General features: G+C 39.5%; 1 protein-coding gene and 1 long non-coding RNA gene across 3 annotated transcripts in view; both read left to right on the top strand.

Moving 5' to 3' along the window:
• Window positions 1-26,160, top strand: part of sardh (sarcosine dehydrogenase) — a 41,652-nt gene that overhangs the window by 2,340 nt on the left and 13,152 nt on the right. For both annotated transcript variants that reach the window (XM_079365157.1, XM_079365156.1), the window contains exons 4-15: window positions 142-320; window positions 939-1,118; window positions 2,015-2,138; window positions 3,680-3,780; window positions 5,632-5,736; window positions 11,096-11,225; window positions 13,653-13,739; window positions 19,440-19,530; window positions 19,714-19,855; window positions 24,176-24,259; window positions 24,473-24,586; window positions 24,925-25,063. In XM_079365157.1, the coding sequence (XP_079221283.1) occupies window positions 142-320; window positions 939-1,118; window positions 2,015-2,138; window positions 3,680-3,780; window positions 5,632-5,736; window positions 11,096-11,225; window positions 13,653-13,739; window positions 19,440-19,530; window positions 19,714-19,855; window positions 24,176-24,259; window positions 24,473-24,586; window positions 24,925-25,063 (1,476 nt within the window). The remainder of the gene's footprint in view (window positions 1-141; window positions 321-938; window positions 1,119-2,014; window positions 2,139-3,679; window positions 3,781-5,631; window positions 5,737-11,095; window positions 11,226-13,652; window positions 13,740-19,439; window positions 19,531-19,713; window positions 19,856-24,175; window positions 24,260-24,472; window positions 24,587-24,924; window positions 25,064-26,160) is intronic.
• LOC306837464 lies at window positions 13,760-15,939 on the top strand. Its single transcript, XR_013780936.1, has 2 exons — window positions 13,760-14,504; window positions 15,345-15,939. It is a non-coding gene; the product is annotated as an uncharacterized lncRNA (long non-coding RNA).

Raw genomic sequence — 26,160 nt, forward strand, 5'->3', positions numbered from 1 at the left:
TTCTTAAAAAACATGTAATCAAAGTATTAATAAGAATTCTTTGTACAACTTGCTCCAGTATGTGTTGAATTTTGAACCCACATGTCTGCGACATCGATTCCTGTCCAAACAATCTACAAACGAGTGTGTGTTGTCGTGTAGGCCTGCTGTGGCAGCTGCGGCCCAGCGATGTTGAGGTAGAGCTCTTGGCTCACACCAGAAATGTGATCAGCAAAGACCTGGAGGAGGAGACGGGTCTCCATACAGGTTGGATCCAAAATGGAGGACTCTTTATCGCCTCCAACAAGCAGAGGTTGGACGAGTACAAGCGCCTCATGTCGGTAAGAATTGAAAACACCTGATATTGTTATTCACAGGCCCTCTAAGGAGAAGCAAAAGTATTGTCATGGAAATAAATGCTTAAGTTAACCCCATTATTTGTATACAGAAAAATGATAAAACCTTTGGTTAATCTTATAAAAGGGACCAAACACAGAAATCGCTTTGTTTTTTTTTCTAATAATGATAATTATAATCATCATATTTGCTTATTGGAAAAAAATGGTTTAATAGCTGTAGGTTTAAGTGTTGGCCCATAAAGAAAGCCATGGTAGATACAAGTTTGTAGGTCGACAAAGTTTTAACGGAAGATTTTCAACAGGAGTTATTAGATATTTATGTTTGTGATCCAATGCATGGAAAATGTATCCAGCCAGGAGCATTCAACATGACCGACTCTAACAAATAAAAACTAAAAATCTTCTACAGGTATGCTATTGGTGACTCTAATGCATCTACTCTACAGGGGCTTTATGTGCAAATATGCTCAGGTGTTTATACTTTGAAGGTTTTTGTCTGAAGCACAGTTACAGAAATTGAGCTCAAAGGTGATGTATCAAAAAAAAGTCCGAATGTTGAAATGACAACAATCTCATGTCAAATCTCCTCTTCTCTTTTAGCTGGGTAAAGTTTATGGCATAGAGTCTCATGTCCTGTCACCTGCTGAGACTAAGGACCTGTATCCTCTGATGAATGTCGATGACCTGTATGGAACACTCTATGTACCTAAAGACGGCACCATGGACCCAGCCGGCACTTGCACCACCTTGACCAGAGCTGCATCGGCTAGGGGAGCCACGGTAATGTGCAAGGCTAATAACATCACGGATGTTCATTAAATTTTACACTGGATGTGCTTGGAATTGCAATCGCCTGTTAACTCTGCCTAAAAGCTTTTATTTAGTGTTAATATGTTTGATATGTTTTCAATAACACATCCATGAAAGAAAATGACTGGTCAATCTATTCAAGATAAATTATAATGTATAGGTGATGCAGAAATGGAAATGGCCAGGAGTTCTCTCTCAGTTTATACACGAGACCTGTTGTGAATTGGGTTGCGATGGTTTGTCATTTTCAAAAATCGTGTGTCCCCTGAAAATTTTTTTGGGAAACACTGAAAAGAGGAGCGATTGTTCTGTGACTTCCCCAAAACTGCAGGGTTAAAAAATGTCAGGCCACAGTTAACAGAAAACGGCACGTATCAAAGCGCTTGGTGAACTGCTTATCGGCCTAATTATTGACATAAAGTTATGTAACATGTATAAATCATTCTTTATCAGCCACTAAAAAGCGAACATTTAACTGATGTGAAAACTTTGATAGATGGGTCTGATTTTCCGCAAAAGCTCCAGGAAGCGTCATTTTATTAGCATTCTCAAAGTCCTCCTCACTCCCCTCCGCTTACAGATCAACAATACAAACTACAAATTCATCACACACTCCCGGTCTTCACCTTCAGCTTCCACACACTTATATCCGTCCTCTGCCTGCAGAGACAGTCATCATTGTAGGATGGTTACACACGTATATGATCACTTACCTCCTCTGTAAACATGATGCCGGTAAACATCCAGTGTTTCAGGGGCCATGTTGATGCTCGTTTGTGTACGTAGGAGAACGTATGATGAGAACACACATATATATTGTCTGCATGATGTTTGTTAATTTCCCCACACTCTGCTCTTCACATCAGGTGATCGAGAACTGCCCTGTGACTGGCATCCAAGTACGCACAGATGACCTGGGAATAAAGAGAGTGAAGGCAGTGGAGACGGCCCACGGGACCATTGAGACGCCCTGTGTGGTGAACTGTGCAGGTGAGACTCAGGGCCTTTTTCAAACCAACTCCTACACACTCCCCCTCCGTGACGGAGTGCACTCCGTCAGAAGTCACACTCACAGCTGAATGAAGGCCCCTCCATCCACGTGTAGGGTAGAAATACAGCAGCAGACTTTGGGACAAACTTCACTCTCTCAGGTGGAAACAGGAAGTGTGTGTTACCATGGTTACCTAGCGGCATCCTGGGGGAACGGTTTATTATTAATGTATGTAATGCATTCTGTAAAAGTCTTTATGTAGATTATTTTTCTCGAGTAAATTTATATTAGTGTAGACTTATAGCAAAACGATCAGATGGAGCCCACATTCTTTATTGTAATTTATAATGTTTAATATATTATAATATCAAAGAACAGGTTGTCTTCAATGAAAGCACAGACAAGGAGACTATAAATGAACATCACAGCTGCAAGACGTTTATTTTTTTGTAGCCGAAATTAAGTTTTACAAAGAAATCGAAAGTAAAACAATGATAGATAAATAACAGTGAGAAGTTGTCTGCAACATAATTTAATATTCTCTAGTTTTTTCAACAGTCCCTTTAAATATGAAACACAATGAAATAAACACGTCAACAGAAGGAAGAAAAGAAGAGGAGGCTTTTATTTGATCCTTTAAAACAATAAACGTGAAGTTGTTAACGTCTGTATGATCATATTAAATGTCCATCTTAGTTGGAGCAGTGTTTTGGTTTGTACAAACACTTACACACGGAACTTACTTTTGTACAGGTCACTCCTTCTGTGACTACCGGACGCAATAGGCGTTACACGTGATCATCGAGTCGGCATCGGTGCAGACTCGCTGGCGGAGGGTTTTATGGCCCACTACCACTCCCCGCTAAGTGGTTTGAGACGGACTTAATATGGCGGGCCCTCCGCGTGGACGCGCAAACGGAGGGGTAGTGGGTAGGGCTAGGGTGTAGTGGACGGTTTGAAAAAGACCCTCAGACACGATCAACTCAGTAATCATAGAAAATCACAATAAGCTTTATAAAAAAAGTAAACGTTCATTAAAGATCTAATGTCAGTAGGAACAGATCAGTCAGAGGCAAGGCAAGTTTATCTATATAGAGCTGTTCAGACATGAGACAACAGAAATACATTAAAACAAAGATTTAGGACAGAGTGCAACCGAAATGAAGAAAACTGTGCATAAGAAAGACATCATTAAAAGACAGAAGAATGTAAAAGTACTCGATAAGGTAAGACCTTTTAAAAACTATTAATTTGTTGGTGTGAGGCAGAAAGTACATTTCTAATTGAAAGCCTGCATTTTTAAGACCAGATCTGGGTTTTAAGTAGTGAGGTCATGGAATCCTTTTTTTGTTATTTTTTTTTTTTTTCTCATCAAATTCTGGACAATTCAGCAACATGTAGTTCTTACACCAATCGCAAATCTGTAAAAAAATAAATAAATATATTTTTAACGTTGAACATTGACTTTTTTTCTGGCCATTCTGCACGAACAGTTGCATCCATCCAGCATCAAAGTCATGATTGTGCGTGTTCCATGCAGGTGTGTGGGCCACCAAGCTGGGTGATATGGCCGGAGTCAAGGTGCCTCTTATCGCCATGCATCATGCTTATGTGGTGACGGAGAGAATTGAAGGCATACAGGTAAGAACTGTGTCATATTTAACAGCCTGACGACTATTTATTAGTACAAAATGAATTGTACTTTGCACTTTAGCCCCTGATAGCATACTGTCTTATTGCTTTGTAGCTTCCTATAATAGAAACAAACATCCTGATCTGAAAACAAGCTGTTTTAATGCACGACACAAGAACATAAAGTAGACTCCTCCTCATCATATTACAAGAGCGTTATGCAGTTTAGTCTTTTAAATTCTGACCTTTTTCTAATTCAAATGTTATTCAAATTGTTCCATGATTGAGGACTGCCAAGCTGCCCTTGAGCAAGGCACTGAACCCCAAACTACTCAGGGATATTCTCCCCCTCACTCGGACATCTTTCCATCAATGCATGTCTTGTCACCCGTTTTTTGCTTCGAGGAGGATATTGACATGTCCTTTCTTCTGTCTGCATTGAGTCTGTCTGACCAACAGGGGGCACTGTGAGATTGTAGAAAATGATCTAGACGGATGTAGAGTGTTGGGATGAGGCTGTGTGCGTATTTGTGCAATAAAGAAGAGCATATTGGGTTGTTTGTGTCCTTTAAATGCTTATGAAAGTCTATGCAGATTGCACACATCTGTCGGGGCTTGTGAACATGATCCACTGTCGCGCTGTGATTTTGCATCTTGTGTGCATTGGGTTTAGTTAGTGTGCACATGCATATCTGTGCCCGTCCTGTAGAGGCTGTTGGTTTTAGGCCGGCTGTCACAGCTTCCCCTCCCTCTTATGTAGTTTAAGAGCAGCTTAGCCAGCATTACTGCCACATCATGCACTCACAGACAGCAGCCCACACACAAAATGACACACTCACACACTCGGATGCCATTAGGAAATCTGTTCCCACGAGGACGTGCAACTTGTCAGCTCACACATCTCGTGCTGCGCGTGCTTTTCTCACTTGAGGCTGTACTGTGTTGGAGTTGCATTTAATGTTCCATGCATGCAGATAATGACCGTTGTGTATTTGTATTTTCGTGACAACATGACAGACAGAACGTACTGGAGTTCAGCGTTCATTTTTTCGTGTTCAGTATTGATCACATGGGTTGAGCCGCCTGACTGTAATCAGCACAGAGAAAAGATGAGAGGAGTTTTGCTTTGTTATATGCCGTGTGCCATTCTCTAAATGTCAGCCTGTTCATTGGTATTTTGGTTTTGTACCCAGAGAGCCTATGACTTTTCAATGCAAAGCACTCATGACAGCATGAAAACAAATGACACAACACACTTGCAGTGTAAGTATTCAGGGGACACTCCACGAGACAGTTTTCTCTGACTTGAGGGGGGGAATGCAGCTCTGCTGTGATTTGAATGACGATTTCATGGCACGTCAGTAGCTGCCTTACTTTACATAAAGAAAAGCTATGGTGTGTTAAAGTGTTCCTGGCTGCTGTAAAGATTTTATGGTTGTTCGATTCTGTATTGTACACGCTCTGTGTATTCGCTCGTATTTAAAGCAAGAATGGGAACAGGGGTGGGATTAGTTTTGGTTTCCTTTCCGTGTTAAAGTCATACTGACTTTGTGGAAATACATAATAAAAACTAAGAATTGTAAAACACGTTTCATTCAAATGATTTTAATAAACTCTCAATGGAGAAGCTGATATCAGACGATTGTCTGGCTGCTTGATCAGACGGGCTCTACTTTATTTTTCCTTATAGTGTAATTAAACCATACACAGTACATATTCATCCCTCTCTCTCTCTTTTTATTTTTTTTATTTTTATATTTTATATAAATACAAAGCTCACTATCAGGTTGTACCTAAAGCAAAATGTGTGTAGTTGAATTCACAATGACTGTTTCCCTCTTTCATTTTTAAACTTTGCAGAACATGCCAAACGTCCGGGACCATGATGCATCGGTCTACCTGCGTCTCCAAGGTGATGCTCTGTCCGTGGGAGGTTACGAAGCCAACCCCATCTTCTGGGATGAGGTAAGCTCGAGTACCAGCTGAAGGGTTGACCGTCTCTTTCTCGGTCTTTAATTGTGAGATTTTCAAACATTAACCTGTATTGACCGTCTGTGTTTATGAGTGACAAATATGACGCAGCGTCTATGCTGTGTGGCATGAAATCAATACTTCACTTAGGGAGCTGAATGAAGTTTAATCCTGTTATATACTTCTCAACCTGTCTGCCAGTTTGACCTTATCTCCTATTTATTGAGTTTCATTTCTTGATAACTTGCGGCTGTATTATCTTTGGGGTCTTTTTCTAACAGGACTCGCACTCCATGTATTCTGTGTGTGCTCACTTATCTACCTGCAGTCCTTGAACTAAGTGGAAGTAGGGATGGAAAGGTATAGAATTACTCTATTACAATTAAAAGTCATGAATTTAAATCTTTGTTTGAGTAAATGTTTATTGGGATTTTCAGCGCTGAAGTGAAACTAAAAGAAGAACAGCCTGGCTAAGCAACTGCTGTGAAGAAGCCTCGTATTAAACATGACAATTAGAATAATCTCAAACCTTGGTAGATTTTATTTTCTGAAGAGTGTGAATGTATTATGCGGTTTTTATGTCCCTTTTTAGAAAAATGCAGAGGCTTTTAAGATCGAGTAGAATCAGTTACATCCAACCACTTTGCATGCACTCTTTATTCACTGCAGCACCTGTTGGTTTTTTCTGTTTGCCTGGTAAACTGATGGGTGTCCAAAACGGCCGATTGGTATGTTAGTGTTCTTTAAACGGTCAGTTGGACTCAGTGTATTAGTTCAGATTTTCTGTCAATTTGAACAAAACCTTATTTATTGTTTTTTAGAACTTGTACTATCAAAGTCTTCCAATACTTTCAAGGACATACTGTGCCATGGGAAAAAGAGAGTTGGCTTTTTTTTTTTTTGCTATAGAAATATTTTTTTATAGACACAAACGTGGGAATAGTCAGATAGTGTATCTAAACACCTGCAGACTATTCATATCATTCCCTGCGGGATGATAAGCATAACCCTTCTCCATGTTAGAAACTCCCATTGATTTTAATGAGACCATACCTATTCTTTAGCACCGCCTACAAACTTTATAACCGAGTGCCACTTCTAGTGAAACTGCTTTTATTGGAACATTAAACCCAAAGTGTTTCTGTGAAAGACTGAAAAGACAAAGACTTTGAAGAAAAGGATTCTAACGACTTTTTTTTATTTATTTTTTTTGAAGGTAATCTGTTCTTTTATGAGCAGGCTGACTGTTTAAAGGTGGATAGGAAATGCTGCTATTTGGATATCCATCATTCTAAAAGCCTGAATTGACAGGTGATCTTAATGAATGTGTACTTTATCTCAAGGACGGGTTTTTAAAACCCTTTGTTAAGTAGACTCGACAGTTAAGTGGCTCACATCTCTGCTTTAGCTCATTGTCCTTGTGTTGCATAATAATATCTTTTCCCTCATGGCACATTCTTGTTAGATATATTCATGCATTCTTTTTGACCCATGCTCATACAGCACAACATAATCCTGTACCCATAGCATTCACAAGTATGGATACAGATCTATTCAACATGTTTGTGTCTAAAAAGGAGCCACATCTTTAATCCAATGACACACATTGTACATGCCCAAAATCCTAAACTCTGTGTAAAGTAATGGGACTGATTAGCCAGGAGACTGGTAGTAGTGTGTTCTCGCCTATTGGACAGATGTTTTTATGACTCTCTGTTTATCCCTTTGGCTGCCTGCCTGTCTACTCACTTAACTCTAGGTTTAGTATTGAGCCCCAGCGTGGGTTCAACTCAACACATCAATATGTTAACTTTATATAGTGACTTTACAGCAGAATCTCTATTGTTCATCTGTCTCTTTTTATCTATCTTGACACAGTGTTGGTTTATTGGCATTACTGTTTTGTTATTCAGTTTCAACCACCATTCTGTCACGTGTTTCATGCTAAAGGTACTTCGACTATCACCCACACTGAGTCAAAATGCACTCACGCTAAAATGGTGACTTGTCATTGACAGTTAGCCCAGCCACATAGCAGCATACCATTGTTAATAGTTGATTTGGGGACCAATCCATCCAAAATTGACATTGTGCTGTATTGAAGAAGACTTTTGCAACTAGTAGTGTCTCCCCCTGCTGGACATTAGAAAATAATGCAGGTTTAAAGCAATTCCACATTGACTTTTGCTCTGAAGCGGAGGGTTTATCCTGCATACACCAAGGCCGAGCGATACATGGTTTGTACTGTAAATACAAAGTATTTGTGTCCTGGGCCGGACCAACCAAATGGAAAACAGAAAACTTCTGAAACTATAATACAGGCCCAAACCAACAGATTCAACATCTTAATGTAGAATGTATAAATAGAGATTACAGTTCGCCCAGTTCCAAAAGTTAGAGACCACCAAATATAAAGTTAGTTTCGTTCCTATAACCCGACTATTTATACAAAAATAACATTACAGCTAGCTCAAAACACCCCATTGTATTTTGAACCTGAAATAAACCTAGTCTGTGATACTGTATGTGCTGAAGTGGCCTCATACAGGTCGATCCTCTTACCTTTAGTATTTTTTAACGTGTTCAGACTCCTCTGTGGTTTTACATTTTAGAGGCTTTCTTTGTGCCGAAGCAGCTCTTTTTGTTCTCGCCATGCAGCTGAGCGTTGCTTTGATGTCTTGAGGCGTGCAGTAGAAGAAAGGGTGAGATACAGAAAGAAGAATTAGCGGGGAGACGGAGAGAATAGACGATGCCTTCTGAGTGAAGCTGAGCAGGATCGATGGCTCGGGAGGGATTTTTGAGAAGTGTTGCGTCTTGGACAAAGAACACTGCTCCTCAGATACTCCAGTTGAGTGTCAGTGCTCGGTAATAATGCAGAAGCGCTTTGTTAACATGAAAGCAGCAACCGTCAGTTTGTACATTCCTGTGATGTTTCCGTCTTTATCAATTCCGAAGTGCCACCAATGACGCTAATTGTATAGGAACCCCCTCTACTCGCAGAAGTTCTGTCTAACCCCAGACTTCTAACTTACAGAATCACTTACATTTGACTTACAAAGATTAAAGAAGTTTGTTGAAGCCTACCTCTGCAGTGACTCATAAAAATGGACACCCTCCAAAGTTAGCTGGCGACTGCTGTTCTTCTGGAACGTGGGAATTGCAAATCACAGTTATGAAGCAGGATGGAGTAAAGAAAAGTTTCCATAGAGGTTTGTTCAGATCAGCGTCAGGTTGGTGGTCTACACTTCTCTGCAGTAGTTACAGTAGCAACATTTTGGCCACGTTAATGAGGAGCGAGTAACAGATATCCAGATGGGAGCACATTAAGACTTGGAGAAGGAACAGAGGGAGGAAGCTGTCTGATTTAAGTGATGTTGAATCCCTGTTGAGAAAGAGTCAACGCAACAGATGCTACGAGGTTGTGTTGTGGTTGCGACAAGTGTCTCACAAACACAGTCTGAAGTCACATGTGGTGACTTACAGTGTCTTGTTGTTCAAGTCATTAGAAATAAGCAGCAAAGACAAGAAGGAGCACACTCATTTACTGACTCAGACAGTCTGACATTATATTTAGAAACGATCCACTGAAGTAGATTAGATCATTTTGGGGAAATATAATTGAGCAGACAGTATTTTGCCTTTTTGAAAGTGTACTGTATCATAACAATATCAGACAGTTTGTAAGGGTCCAGAACCAAAAACACAGATTTGAAGTGGCTGAATAAGAGGACTATGTCGACTGAGCGGTTATGCCCCGTGTTCAACTCCAACCTTTGACCGCTCCTCCTCCTTAGCTTTCCTATTCGAACAAGTTTCACAAGTCTTTGGGCTAACTTTATTCAAGGTGGATCATATGATTAGCTTCTTAAAATGTGTATATTGCTTTTCTTATTATATTGTGAAATGTCGAAATGCTTTTTGTGCCTATTTAAAGCACTTTGAATTGCCTGGTGTCTGAAAGGTGCTATATAAATAAACCTACCTAAACCTACCTTAGCTTGATTGTGATGATTAATCTATGTTGCTTTAAAAAGTCGTTTCAGCTGCCCAAGAACGGCAACAAAAATGAAGTGATAATGCAAGGGTGAAGTCAAACTTCCTGAAGTTGTAAAACGGCATTTGACAATATTGAGTTTGCATATCTGTTTCGCTGCTTCAACTTGAACTTCAGTGACTATTTCATCCTATAGATCAGCCTTAGACCCCAGGTGTGCACTAATGACACTCGATCAGTTTATTTTTCACTCACATGCGGGATGCGTCAAGGTTGCCCTTTCCCAAGTGCTCCCTCTCTCTTTTCATTATTTTTAGGGAAATAATAACGTATCCATTCAGGTAACTTTGTTTCTTTTACCACCAACTGTGTTGCCTTGGGAAAACTAATTCAATAAAGTCCCAATCAGAAAAGGCTAATTTCTTGAGTATGTCTTTGCGTTATGTCATTTAACAACAAATCCATTACTAAAGCTTAAACTGCTTGGTAGAAAAGAACTTTCAGATGACTGGTGGAGTGAGTAAATGTAAATGATCCAGGTCATCATGTGCACGTCTGGTTCACTTCACAGTTTAAGGTTGTTCTCAGGGTGCACTATTCTAATGCCAAAGGAGCAGAAATATACCCATGTTTGAATAGCAAGTGGAGCCACACCAGTGCCAAACTATTGCCACGTTTTATTTTTGTCATAAGTTGCAACATTTCTGGGGATTTGTTTTTAGGACTCCATCTTTTGGAGTGTGTTAAAAATCAATCAACAACCTTGTACCCTGACTGCCATCTTTGGGCTCCTTGTAGACGCATCTCCGTGTATCGGAACAGACTGACGCGATTACGTTCTCTCTCTCCCTCCTGGCACATTTGAGAATCCTTTTTTTCATGGAAATGATCAGGTCCCCTATCAGCTTCTCTCTGGTTGGATGACTTAATAGTTTTCTCAAACTTGAAAACTGATAATCAAGTGTGCACTCAAAGTTCAGTTGAGAAACCCTTAATTTCACATCTCAGCAGAATAAAAAGACTCCCAACTGATCATCCGTAATCATCTCACTTTCCTTACTAGCGTAATTCTGAAGGAAGGTACTGATTTATTTTGCATTTCATCGTGTATTTTTTGTTCAAAGCTTTATAACAGTATCCCATTAGGTGGGTATTTGCTCCACATTGCACAAGGTTTTTTTGTCATCGTGCCAAAACAAAAAACGATAATCCCAGACTGGGTGAGCATTTAAATATCGACATGCCTCGTGTCCAGCCTGTGTAAGAACGCCAAGCCCTTAAACCCTTACGCACATTAGTTGTTTGAAAGTGACTTAAAATAGCTGTGTTTCTTTCTTTCTTTTTTTTTTTATATTCCAGGTGTCTGATAAGTTTGCCTTCAGCCTGTTTGATCTGGACTGGGACGTATTCATGCAACATATTGAGGGTGCAATCAACAGGGTTCCTGCTCTTGAGCAGACTGGCATCAAATCCACTGTCTGTGGACCAGGTACTCGCAAACACACGTGTGCACTTATATTCACACACAGAACCATTACTACCATATAAGCAATCAATATTTTGCAGTCACTTTAAGGCCCAGTATGTAGAGGGCTGATGATAAATGATAAAAGATAACATTGAGGCTGGCAAGGGATCATTGGAGTTCTTTCTCTTCATTTAGCAATTTTAGTGTAAACATTCTAATACATTTCTACATATTGTACATTTAAGCACTTTTCAACATTCAGGACCACAACAGGGAACAAGTAACTTTCTTAACAATGACTAATTTGGACACAGACTCATTTGAAAGTGAAATCTAACCGTCTGTGAAATATCTTCCTGAGTGTCCTGCTGGACAACCTTTGCGCATGAATAGTCATGAAAAAGTTTCAGTAGCTCTAGCCAGAGTAGAAAATATTTTCCCAAGTTATAAACTCATCTGTAGCGGCTTAAAAAAGTGATACTATTGGATAGATTTTTCACCAGCATGTTAATTGATTTTAAACGGAAAAAGGGAACTTAAGTCAAGCTTGGAAGATGATGAAGATAACTTGTTGAGAATGGCAGAGACGAGCAATATAAAGGAAATGGAGAGAAAAAATATTAGATTTTATACTTAATAACTCCATAATGTCAGCAGTCAGGTTAGAAATAACTCGAAGGAATAAACAACATTGAAATCAAGTTTTTTTTCAAGGTCAGGATGATGTTGTTGAAAAGCACTATCTACCTTTTCATCCTTTGTTTAATGTTCTTCTTCTGAGTGTTCTGTTTTTGTAGTCGGTGAGCTGAGTCCTAAGCTGTGTCCTTCTAGAGAGAGAGAGCTGAGAAAATAGAAAATGATTATACGTTTTCAAGAGGATTCAAAACCAAAAGGGAGTACGTGCAGTAACGAGGTCTTTTAGCAGTGATGAAGGTTGAATGCAGATGAACAGAGCAGTTGAAGTTAAAGGTTAACAGACTGAGGGTGGCTGATTAACATCCTAAGATGATGTATTTTAAAACTGTACAAACCTGTACGTGTATGTATTAAGGATGTTTCAAGCAGCCCATTTCCTACTCAGTTAAAATGAAATTTTTAATACAGACTAACCAACAAGTCTAAATATCAGAAAAGATAGTCATATTTTTTTTATTTGGAGGCAATCTACTTTAGTTTGTGGAGCATGGCTAACATTAGCAGTGCTAGCACCACCAGTTTTTGGTCCTCTTTGCACTTTTAGCCGCCATGTCTGTGCTGAATGTGCATTGTCAATATGCCAGTTTAACTTGAAACAGTCTCCAAAAAATGTTGATCTCAATTTTGTAGAACACAGTACTGCCATAGGTGCTGTTCACTGAGCTCCTTTACATCCAGGCAATAGGGCCTGGAGAGAAGGCCTTTTAGTCGCTGCTACAGCCAGTCTATGGCTACAGGTCTGACCAGTGGTGTGTGGCTGTGTTACAGTTTGAGCACATCGATTGACCGCCATTTGTGGCCAACTTATAAAAATAGGAAAACATTGTGTGGGAGATTTAATTGTGATTTAAGTGTGCTGTTGTAAGAACTTAACCTGGGATCTCTTTGTGCTCAGTTGATTTGCTGAACAACTAAGAGTAGCTTATTTTTATCACCAGTTGAGGGCAATTTCCTCAAAATCTTCTACTCTTCTGTTGTACCAACTCACATGTGGTGATATGACATTATTTTTTCATAAACTAAATAATTAAAAAAAAATTCTTTAGTACTTAAACATTAGAGATTCAATACGTAGAATTTTTTACAGTAAAATGTCTAAAATGAATCAAAAATCCACAAAATTATCTCAAATATTTCCAACAGTTATCAAAGCCAGAGAAATCTCTGATTTCATTGTTTTGACAGGAAATCTCTTCTCGCAGCAGCCGCCATGTCAGACATGACCTGTTTATTGTTGCTGTGGAAACAGAGCATGTTGCTTTAAAGGAATGCAGGAACTGCTACTGAAAGCTGCTGTATGTGTTGCTGTGATCAAAATGTAATGTAAATTAAACTAGGATACATTAACTTGTGTGTAGACGTACTGTTTTCTCTGCCTCAACTTGACAACAATCTGTAGTAGAGAGAATCACTCCCATGAATTCCCTGTAGCGTCAATGCAATCTTTTGTTATTGTTTTGATTGATAGCCCCCTGGTGACGTTTAACAAGTACGAGAATACAAAAACAGAGTATGCTCTATAAAGTATTCACTCATTCAGACAGGAAATCTGTTCTGTTTTTATTTCATGAGTGATATAGAGGGAGACCTGGCTTGCTAAAATGACAAAGATTAATTCCCTTGGGTCTGTTACATACAGTGAAAGCATTATTGGAGCTAATGGAGCAAAGTATAAGGATGTAGATCAATCAGATAGCTTTTTCATTTCTTGCCTCTTTTATCTACAAAGTTTCTCTCCAAATGTGTTTTCAGAATCGTTCACAGCAGACCATAAGCCGCTAATGGGAGAAGCGCCAGAGGTCAGAGGTTTCTTCCTCGGCTGTGGCTTCAACAGTGCTGGTAAGTCCTGCAGGGAAGGAAAGATAAGCCATGAATTTTAAAGAAACAGAAAAATAGAGAGGAAGAGTGATTGATGCAAATATCTAATATTGAAGGTGGATCATATGATTTGAGTAATTAATGATGTCAATAGTACTCGCAGTTTGATAGTTTCAAATACTAATTTGTATAGAGCTTTTCCCCAGAGGGGACAGTAATAGAGTTTGGAAGGTCAAAGGAATCCTCTGAGAAAGTATATTGCAAAGTAAATGGGAAGAAAACAAGCAAAGAGAGGTGACCAAACAGTCTTCTTCCAAATTTTGACCCAGTCACAGCTGAGCTCGGTGGATGCTCTCAAGGCACAAATGAATAATAGAGGATTTCATTACTGAGTCCATTGGAGGAGACACATGAACACGCCTACAGACACACACACACACGCATGCACATACGCATACACACATACAATATGTGAAAAGAAAACAAACCTTGTTACTTTTCTAACCTAATTCATTTATTATACCTCTGAGTGTCTCAGCAAAAACACTGAGAGAAAGAGGGAATATAAAGGGTAAAGCAATCCCAACCAGAGGATTAGTTTTACTTGAAGACCTCATGGTCAACCTCTCAAGCTGTAATGACAAGAGGTTTGGAGATGCAGAGACTTTGAGCTCTTATGAGTGAGCTTACAGTTTTATTGATAGAGCTCAACAGTTGTTTCGGCGACTCTGAAGTAAAATTCCCCATTCATATCCTCCCTCTGACATTTCATGAAGTCCTTATACAGTAGGGTGACCAAACGTCTTCTTTTGCCCGGACATGTCCACTTTTTACGTCTTGTCCGGGGGTTTTTTATAAAATCATGAAAATGTCCGGGGTTCACCGTCTTTCATGGAACCATCAAGTTTGTACTTAAATTGACCGGCGCAAAATACTACGGTAGCTACTTCGTTGCGTGACGTAATTCTCGAGAGACTGCTTTGTGCGCGGCTCTGCGACGTGCACTGGGAACAGCAGACAGCGGCAACAGAGCTGACAGCGGAGCAGCATTGATTGCACACAAAATGCCGAAGCGTAAGTGCAGCTTCACAGATGAACTACAAAAACACTGTAAAACACTACAGCAGCTACACAGCAACAGCAAAGAGATGTCTTACAAAGACTTTTATGCTTATTTGTTGAGCAACTGGAAACTGCTGGGAAAGACCAGTTCTGCAGAAAATATGGATGGGCAGACAAGGAGGATGAAGAAGAAAAGCAGGATGAATAAGACTTAAAAAAAAAAAAAAGTAGATCATTTTTGTTTGTTAAGTTAGTATTTTTGTGAGCATTTTTTCTAATGTATTATTTATCTTGTTACCTTGAAAAGGGATATATTAAAAGCTGGATTTTCTAACACAAAGAGTTCATATTTTCACATTATTTGAAAAGAGAGCTATTATTTTGTTACAGGTAGTTACATATTTCATTTGATTTCATTACAGAAGTTACATTTGCACCATTGAGGCATAATAAATCATGATCATAGACCTCTGAGAAGCCTGACTGAATTTGTGTCTCACGGCCATCCCGAGTGTCCTCTTTTTTGGAAATCAAAATATGGTCACCCTATTATACAGTATCAAGAGATTAAACCAACCACTTTTGGTAATTTCTGTTGGCGCCAAAAAGGCAAAGGTACAAGACTGTGTTCATATGTACATTTTCTTCCTAAATCGAGGAACTACTTATCCCACAATCCATTGCGTAATATACTAAATCTTATTTAAAGTTTTATTACACTTTATACTGTTAATGCGAGTGAAGTGTTGTACTATCTTGTAGTTTGTGTTGCTGAATATACAGATAAAATTTTTTTACAGCGGCATAACAAGGTTATTACTATATTTCGTGTTGGCTAACTAGTTAGCCTGCTAGCGAAACTATCTGTTCTCTTTCTGCACTGAAGGGCGCAGAATTGCCATGGTAGCGGGCTCCACCAGTCACAGACATCGCTGTGACAGTCTATGATCGTGGGTAGTGTAGTTCTTTTCCCTGATATCCAGAATGAACCATGTTTCTCTTAAAATTAGGTTCCTATTACTCAAACTTGTGTCTGCTAAATGAGCATATACATGGTTTCACATTCCGGTTGCTCATGGTAAGTCTACCATGAATAATTATGACATTATGACTTAATATCAAATCTGCTATGGAGAAAATTAAAGAGATTTTTACGTTCTGGGTTTTTTTTTTTTAATTTTTAATGTCATTGTTGTTGCTGTTTTTTTCTTTTTCAGCTACTTATCCAAGAGAAACTCATTCTGAAACTCACTGTTGGTGGTCAGTTCATACTGTATCTTGTCATCCACACACAGGGTTTCATTTTGATTGTGCTACTTTTCATTTGTGTAGTGAAAGTAAAAGGTCATTTAGCAATTAGTCTACTAATGCAAATTATTTATTTTTTTACAGTTGAAGTCAATTATTTTAGGCAACAAGAAAATATATGACAATTCCTGTGTTCAAAATGCCAGTCTTTGCGAAGTTCCTTTATTATGGATGATTTTAAATGTAATATCTTTGCATCTGGTGCTGAAAAAAAACAAGTGACTAAATCATGAAGACATCACCTTGTGCCTTTAAAAACATGAATTTTCCATTTTCTGATAATCGAAGCAAGCAAACGTGATGTTCCTATCTAAAGTGAGGTGCGTAAAATACTGCAGTCCTCATGTGCTCTAGTCTGTGTTTTGAAGGTGTCATGCTGGGACAGGCTCATTGAAATGGACCAGCCGTCACAAATACACCACACCTGCTCACAGTGGCTGAATAATGAAGGACTTTGCAGCGCCACGCGCAGCAAGGATGCTTCAAATGCCTTCTGTCAGCCTGAACACACACAGATTAATTCAACATGCAAACAAACTAATCAATGCACCACACAAATGTCTTCATTTTTAATGTGTTTGCATCATCAGACCTCTGTCCTCTTTTCTACTTGGTTACAGAAACATTTTCTGGCCATTATACTCCCTCACAAAGAAACACATTCACACCCAGGAGTTTACACAGCTTCTTTTGCTTCAGGCAGGGCAAGACAGCAGAGTAATTCAGAAACCAAAGTGACACATTCACATTAGAGATCAATCATTGAATGTTCAGTAGCTCTTTAAGCCTCCATGTTTCATTTCTTTTCTTAGTTTTAAGGTGTTTTACTTGATAGAATTCCTTTTGATCAAATGCTGTACTTGTATTTGTTGCTTTACAACTCAAGGTTTCTTATTCTTACGGTCACATTCCTTCTGACTTTGAGTGCATTTATTTTGTCTGATTGATATTCACGTCAATAATTACCTTCCCAGGTATTATGGCTAAGTAAATGAGGCTTCTGCATCTCTTTTAAGTGCACAGAAAATTGCCTGTACTTTAGCGAGAACACCATAAAGAATGTGAGGACATCGCTGTATTCATTTGTGAGAAGCTTCTCGCTCGGGTAGTCGTGACCTTCTCCCGAGCAGTTTGACAGACAATGGGAAGGTTTGTTCAGAACAAAACTGCGTCTTTCATTTCTTCTTAATTGAGTTTCGATAAGTTCAGCACAATTCTGTAGGAAGAAAGCCTTGAAGGCTACTTTACATGTGTCAACAGCCTGTACACTTCAAATGATAAGCTAATAATCAACATACCGGTAAATACAGCCTAAATGCTTGACTCAAAGTTTGAACTTATAGCCCTTTAGCATAAATCTTCCCTGTTACTCATCTCCAAACTCAAAACAGTCGAATAACTGACCTGGTAACATGTCTTCGAGCCACTCCACAGTTCTCTTTCGTTTAGAGACAGGCAAATAGTGCAGAGGGGGCTTTTTCTGCCTGATGATACTGCAGCAGTATAGAAACAGCAAAATCAGTAATGACAGATAAGTTAAACAAGTGTATTTCCTACCAGCCTCGCATGCGAGCACAGTTTCTTTGGGGACACAATTGTTTAAAATATCAAAGTGGGTGTGATTTCTTCGAACATTGGTTTGAAAGATGATTGACTCAACAACATTAGCTGTTTCATCCCTCCAATCAGTCTTTATGCAAAGTTACACTGAAATCAGACATTCGCTTGTTGAACACATAGACCTCCTTCACTAATTGTAGCCTAGATTCAAAAAGAGATCATTGTTCTGTATTACTGAATGTCACCTGAAAAACAGCATGCTGCTTGGCTCACTTCAGTAGAGGAAAATGAACACAAACGTGTGTTTTTTCCCTTTTTGATAGATTTTTGATTTGCTAGCGGCAGTTTTCAAACGCTACAAAAGGGATTAAATATCTTTAAATGAATCCTCCGAGCTCTCTCTTTAACTCTCTGCAGGAGAGTTACTGCTAAAGACGGTAATGATGTAGAAAGGTACAAATGTAAACCACAATAATAGTGTGAGACACTGATGGGGGGGGGGGGGAAGGGGAGAGGAGATAAGACAAGGGGAGGCACACGCATGAGAGTTCACACGCAGATGCATGCTCACACATCAGCGTGGTTATCTGGGGTGACATTTATCAGCACCACCTCACCTTCCTGGTTGCCTTCACATCACATTGTCTTGAAAGAACTCCATCACCTCCACCCCAACAAGCCTCCTCTCTCAATCTCTTTATCCCTTCTCCAGTCCATCCTTTCATGCCACCATTCAAGCGTCCACCCAGGCCTCGCCTGGAGTGGCAGCACCCCAGTACGAGGTAATGAGAGACAGAGGGAGAGGCGTCGCTGCGAGAGCTAACGATGGAGGGAGGCAAGGACACACTGGCTGTGCTGCTGAACAGTGTTGTTTTGAGTGTGTTTCCATGCGCACACACACAGACACACATACATGCAAATTAGCAGCAACACAACCGTATAAGGGGGGTTGCTTGAAGGGAGCAGCTCATTAATCCAGCAGTTTTGGGCATGCACGGATAAAAGATTGACTTGCCAGTGCTCATACGCTGGTTGAGTTTGACATCTGATGAGGTCAGATCACTCAGGGGCTGCTGTGAGCGAAGGTCAAATGATGGACCAAAGGTCAGAACAATCCTCTGCAGATTATCGTAAGGACAGAGTTTTACAGAGGACACAAATCTGCTCTTCTGTTCTCTGCATTCATGACAATGCTCCTTCAGACATGCCCTCAGAGAGAGAGAGAGAGAGAGAGAGATGTGTTATACAGAGAGATTTCACTCTTTCAATTTACCAACCTGTGCCTTGATAATGCGCCTGGTACTTTGTGAAAAATTGGAAAAACTGATATGGTAACTATATCCTTTGGTTTACAACAAAACATACCGGAAAGGTTGACACATCTCCAACATTGTTGGGTTTACTATGTTTTAGACAAGCATACCAATTTTGGGGGAGTTTGCATTTGGCATCCTTTTTTCTTCTTGCGCCATTTCAACGATCTGAAAATAAAACCTTACAGACCTTAAACAAAGATTTAATTGAATTAATTTGTTAAGAAATTAGATCAAAGGTTGGCGTTTATCTTTATTTCCTGCAAAATAAAACGTGCTAACTATTCTAGAAGAAAAGATTCAAATTTGACAGTTTTGCATAAATAAAAAAAATCTAATTTTAAGGCTATATCAGTTATCGAAATAGATAACTGATATAGATAGATAGATAGTATTTAATCATTGTGTTGGCAGTTTGACATGTAAGTGACTTCATTGGACTGTGAGAGAATCTTATCAAGGTCTCCCTGTGACCCAGGTATGATGCTGGGAGGTGGCTGCGGCAGAGAGCTGGCTCACTGGATCATACATGGCCGCCCTGAGAGGGACATGTACGGTTATGACATCAGGTACGTTGATGCACTTTGACACTGTATAAAATCCACAATGGTAGAACTCAAATCTATTTCAGTCATGAAGCCTCACTGGTACAATGCTGCTCTCTGACGATCTGACCAAACTTTTAGATTCTGAATGTCTTCATTATCAGGTATGGGTGTCAGTCTTTTGAATACTACTTCTTCTTCTCTCAGGCGTTTCCACAACTCCCTTACAGACAACCAGCGCTGGATCAGAGAGAGAAGCCATGAATCCTACGCCAAAAACTACTCCGTGGTGTTCCCCTTTGATGAGCCGCTGGCCAGCCGAAACATGAGGAAGGACCCCTTCCATCAGGTACAATGCACAGTGCAGAAAGTTTTTTTTTTTTTTTCTATGATCAGGCAATGTAGTTCAAAAAGTAGCACCAAAAGTTCAAAGATGTCATTTTCTTTGTATTTCCATTAATCAATTCAAGTAATTGACTGATTTCCAAACAAGTGAAAAACAGAAGGGAATTGTAAGCTCAGTTTAAAGTGTATTAGATCTTTCTTGAAAAATTGAGCATGGTAGATTAGATAAAAGCAGAAATGCTTTTCATTCTGGCTTCTCTCCCTGTGATGTAACAAGACTATATTCTCATATATTTAGCTTTTATTTTTGAAAAAGATTTAGTATAACCCTGGTTTTATTCATCTGCTTTTAGTTTGGTGATTGTAAAGCCTTTATGTGTTTTGTCTGTCATAAGGTGTAGGTATGACAAAGTTTCACCAACAGAACAAACCAGCTGACCTCTGGAAGTAACAAGAAGATCTCTGCTGTCATTTCATCTGACCAGACATATTTCATTAAGTCCTTTATACTGTATTTTTAGAGTTGCATGACTCACTGCTTTTTATCTTTACTTTACCATTCATATTCCTCCCTGAACCTGAATCCCCACGCAGCCCTCCATACTCTGTCTTTCATCTGTTATTTTCTCTTTTTGACATCCGCCCCCAACACAATTTCCTCTTCCATTCATCCTGCTATTCATGCTTAATCTATTTCTGACTTTCTTTCTTCCTGCCATTGCCTTCGTCTTTGTTCCTGTCACGATCTCTTTTTCTGTATGAGGGAACAAGAGATGCTTTTGTGTCTTTCTCTCCATTAACCTCCGTAGCCTTCACGTCTGATTGGATCAATGAGACAATCACGTGGCGATAAGGCAAATTAACATGTAAGCAATGCTGCTGCCTGGGTTTTGCAGTCTTCAACATCTTTTTGCCCACAAATGTACAAAAGGAGAGAGCACTCTTCATTTACTGATACTAAAAATCTGATTAAAGAATGGATGTGGCCAGGGGGTAAACAGGGGTGGCATGCCCTCTCCAAAATCTGATTGGCCAGCCCAGGTGCCGACCCAGTAAACCTAAACCTAAACTATGACAGTCCATCTGTCTAATCAGAAGCAGGATTTAGGTTCAAACCACTCTTTGACCTTTAAGCCATTGTCTGCTGCTGATGCTTCTGGGAACTATAGATAACCTCTCAGTTAGTCTGGTGTGTCCAGGCGTTGGCGTTTAACGACGCCAAGACTTCCTTTTATGTACACTTAATTTTTTTTACAGTCCATTTAGCATCTTTAAAGCTATTGTGTGTTCAGATCAAAGTAAAGCTAAATTCTCCCCTCCAGATATGTTTGAAAAGGCTGTTATTTCTTGGTTCATTAAGTTCCCCGGAGAAGTGCCCTTTAATATGTGTCTGGTGAGTCTATAGCCATCTTCTGAACGCGTTTCCGCTTAAAGCGCCGCAACTGAGATCTGCCGCCACACCGCATCTTTGTACTTTCATATTGATTTTGAATTGGGTCATATTCTTGAAACTGCTTTACTTAAAATCAACAAGTCTTATGTTTGCTGAAATAAAAAACCTCATGGTTCCAAATTGTTAAAAGTGAAAATTTAAGCCTTGTCATGTCTGTCCTCGTGACGGGGAGGAAAAAAATGCTGGTTAATTGAGTTATCATGGATCAAAAGCAGAAACAGAAAAGTACATTTTTGCTCTTCAGACATTTTTGAGTTTTTATTACCCCTGCATCATTAAGCACTTCAGTTTGGCCTCCCTCGTCGTAAACATCTGGCAACTCCCCAGTAAAGTATTTAAGTCGCGTATAAGAACAAAAAATCACTTGTCATGTCTAGATATTTTAAACATAAGATATGTGTGAAACATTAGTTTGCAAAGATATGAGTTGTCAGGTTTGTTTTGACACTTTTATTCATTTTGTCTCTCTGTCTGCTCTCTCTGTCTGCTCTCTCTCTCTTCCACTCTTTCTGGTTTAGGCTCAAGCAGACAGCATGAAGCGGGGTAACTTATCCCCAGCAGCTACATTTATTAATGCGCTTCTCGCCAACATGACTATAAGTGATACACTTAGCTTCTCTGGCCTGGTCCTGAATGTCTTTCAGCTTCCTTTCTCTCCTCAGCCTGACACAAACTCTTAATGGGACTCGTCACCATATTTTATGCATTAATGACCCACTTAGCCCTGCTTTCCCGTTTCAGACTTCATTTACCTTTTATCTGTTGCAATTTTTGCACCCACTCACGCGTGCAGGCATTCTTTCAGAGCAGATTACCGTCACACAGATTGCATTAGCTATGTTGTCGATGTAATTTGGGGTTTGTTTCTGCTGCGTTCTTCAAGCTTGTTATTTAACTTCCCTGACACATTTCATGCTCAGTTAGCTAGATTCCCCAAAAAGCCTTTTCCAAAGATCTGGTACAGAATGAGAAAATACATGTACATGGTTTTTTTTAGTTTTTATTGTGTGTCCTCAACAAATGTTAATGTTGTGTGTGGGGAGCAGTAGAGAGAATCACTCCCATGATTCCCCACCAGCCTCGACAGCATCTTTGTTGTTGCTTAAATCAAGAGACATTTGACATACTGTGCCTTTTAATATAAATCAGCAAACGTTCTTTTTTTTCACATCCTCTTCTGGATTAGCCATACACATCAGACACAAATCTTTGGCTATGCTAAAGTTGTACAAATAAAATTCCAGGAACGTTATGGGGCAAAAACCTGTAAAAACGACCTCGCCCCCACACATTCCCTCTTGGGTTACATGTCCCTGTCGGCATCTTCCTCTAGAAAAACAGTTCTCACACATTTCAGCCCCCAGATTAACACTTCCACTGATTGATATGATGTGTGCTACATGTTCCGATTCATACACATAAAATGACTTAACAGGATGCTTCATCTTAAGATCTTTTCGTGAAAACTTTTCAAAAAGTGTTATAGGTTGTTTTAAATTGTGGCCTTTAGTTTGTATACTTCTAGAATGGTATTTATTGATAACATGTATGTAAAGTTAAACACTTCGAAGATTCAGTAGACCATGTTAGCATGCAGTGTTTATGAAGTGACTTTGGCAGATCTAGTGCTCTGTTGTACAGCAGTCTAAGATAAAGAAACCATTACCTATCGCAACAGCTTTCTCTGCTGGCCCAAAAACTCAATTTGCTTTAAATGAGGGCAGAGTCAGTAATAATGATGCCTGATAAATATGATAGAATCATTTTATTTAAAGCTAAAAAAGACAAATGACTGGTCACAGTTAGACAGATTTGTAGCTTAAAGAAGAGCAAGCAGAGTCCCTGCAACTCTGGGTTTGTCCAACCCTTGGCTGCAAGCCCATTAGACCCCACTTGTAGAGGGCCATCACCTAGCAACTAGCCTTCCTACTGTCAGACATTGAGAAATTTTAGGGTGTTGGAGAGCAGAAGGCCAACAATAAGAGAGACTAATCATTATTTGGATAAATGAGCTTCTTTTCGCTGCACTCGCTCTTGCCCCCTAATCAAAACAACATGTTTTAATGCAAAGAGGTGCTTAAGGCGTTTGATCTTCCAATAACACTGTCCCTGTGCGAATTATGAGAGCGTCTACTTTTTGCAGATTATTTCAGAGCACAACCAAGCAGTCTCTGACACGGCTGCTCACACATTCTCTCCACCTCAGTTGCACAGATGGTAAATATAGCTCGGTGTGGGAAGTTTTGGCAAGAGACAGCTAGCTGCCTGCTAGGAGGAGAGCATAGCTGAACATACCTACCAAATGTGGGCGACTGTCAATTTTAACAAGCAGGATGGTGATCTCTGAAGTATCTCATTGTAACGTTGGTCAAGACATGAGGAATCTACACATATGATATGTGGAGGTTTTTCTATTTTTATTTTTAATATTGTTTCTCATCTGTTCCTCATATTTTTGATTCATTTATATGATTTAATGTTGTTATGGGAAACTTGCTAGCCAACACTTTTGGAGCTTGTTCTGCTGCCACCGAGTTGTCACAGAAATCTAAACATACAGTTTAAATACTTTAAAGCCGAAGCAATTTGTGAAAGGGTTAGATCTGGCTTGGAGTGATTCTGATTTTGAAACATTTTCCCCATCAAGGATTTGGTAATCCCCTTGTTTTTGAATTTAGGAATAAAATAATTGAAGTATTACCAACATGCGCTCGTAATCTTTCAAAAGTAGTATAAAAAATGTCAATTTTGTCCGCGTTTGCATATTTTTAGTGAATGTTCCCAAAGGAAACCCGAGGTAGTTTACTGTCGTGACGTCTGGGGCTCTCTGTTCTGATTTTATCTCTGCATGTGTGTGATTGTTTGTTTTAGGTGTTGACCGAGCAGGGCTGCGTGTTCCAGGAGAGACATGGTTGGGAAAGACCTGGCTGGTTCAACAAAGACTCACCTGCTCCTGTGAGACGCGCACATTAAAATGTCACACATTTATTGTACTCAGAAACCTGCAAGCTGGTCATCTATTTACAGCCACATATTCACAGAAGGACAACAATAACAAAGATGTTACTTTTATTACAATGACATGGTGTCTTGCCAAATGCTTTGTCCTGTCTGTGTACTTTGAAACTGTGATAATTAATTGACTTTTTTCTCTTTATTATTGCAAAGGTTAAAGACTACGATTATTATGGAGCTTATGACATTAAGAAGAATGTGAACTACAAATACAACGAACTGCTGGGCAAAGAGTACACCTTTGACTTCCCTCCACATCATGACGTGGTAAGATGGTAATGGTAAAAATGGGCTTCACTGAGATGACGACTTTATTAAAACATCCCTGACTTTCTGATTTGTTCAAGAAGTAAGTTTCAAAGTGGAACATCATGTTCAGACATAACAGTATAGTGTGAGAGAACAGTCTGTGAGGTTTAGGGCACAAAATGTGCTCTCTAGCAAAACATGATAAACCCCTCTTCGTTACTTCTTCCCTTAGTTGAAGATGTGGCTTTGAAAATATACAGTCATCCCGTCGCATTTGGCAAAGAGACGATGCACTTTGGTTTAAAGTTTCGTTTTGTGATATTAGATGCGTGTTTTGTGCCTTTTTTAAAATGCAGATTAAGAGCGAGTGCCTCTCATGTAGACACGGCGTGGCTGTGTTTGACATGTCCTACTTTGGAAAGTTCTATCTCTCCGGACCAGATGCCAAGAAGGCGGCTGATTGGCTGTTTACCGCTGATGTCAACAAAAAGCCAGGTCAGTGTGCTAAAGCAAGAACACACACACACGCACACGCACACACACACACACACACACACACAGACAGACACACAAATATGCGCTGAGGCACAGACAGATGGGAAAAAAGACTGACAGGATGAAGAGGTTGGCAACGTGGATGGAGAGACTAAATAAGATGCCAAAAACAGTCAACTCATCCATGTAGTGTCTATTAACTCTAAATGTCAGTATCTGAACTGTCAGAGCTTCTGTTGAAAGTGGTCTTAGGGAAATCTGAGCTGCTCAATTCAGTTGTTTCTTATCAACAACATCAACATCTACATATGTCTTCTACAGTGACCGCTGTGTGAAGATGTCGAAAAGGGCAGAAGTCCAAATGTTTCTGATATTCTTCTCTCCTCTTATCTATAACATTCCTACTTTCTCCACTCTCAGTACTTAGTGCTGTACAGGAAAGATGGCCTATGGCCTTTAAGAAACCTAGTCCACAACATACATTAACTTTTTTTTTTTTTTTTTATCTATACAGAGAAGATGATCTAACTTCACATCATCATATTTTCTCCATGACCAGAAATGTTTAAAAACAAAGAGAAGTATTGGAGATGTTCTTGAGAATAGAGAGAAGTTAGAGTGTAGAAAGATTTTAAGACCAATGCAGAGTTTGCTAAACACAGAAGCTTCTGTGTCCACTACATGGCAACCTGCATGCACTTCAGGGAGGAGGGGGCGGGGGCGCTCTCTGTTGTTTTTTCATTTGGACTGCAGTAACAATTTTGAACTCTAGGTGTTGCATACTTCTTCTTTAACACACAACAGGAAGTGTCTTTTCCTGTGTGAAACAAGTCACAATTTAATTTTCACTTGTTTGATTGATGCCTTGTGCCACCTTCCAATTTATCCTCCTGCACCAATGATGACAGCCAGATCTCACCCACCTACGAATGTAGCTTTAAAAAAAAACAAATAACTTGGCTTTCTTCAATCTGGTAGATAATACTTCAGCCAAGCCTGCTTTCTCAGCCTGGTTGAGGATCACTATCTAATTCATATACCCAGATCTCTATAAAGAGCAATTACAGTGACCACACTTTAATGGCAGTGACAGAATG

This window comes from Symphodus melops (genome assembly GCF_947650265.1).
Source record: "Symphodus melops genome assembly, chromosome: 16".
NCBI classification, from domain to species: Eukaryota; Metazoa; Chordata; class Actinopteri; order Labriformes; family Labridae; genus Symphodus; species Symphodus melops.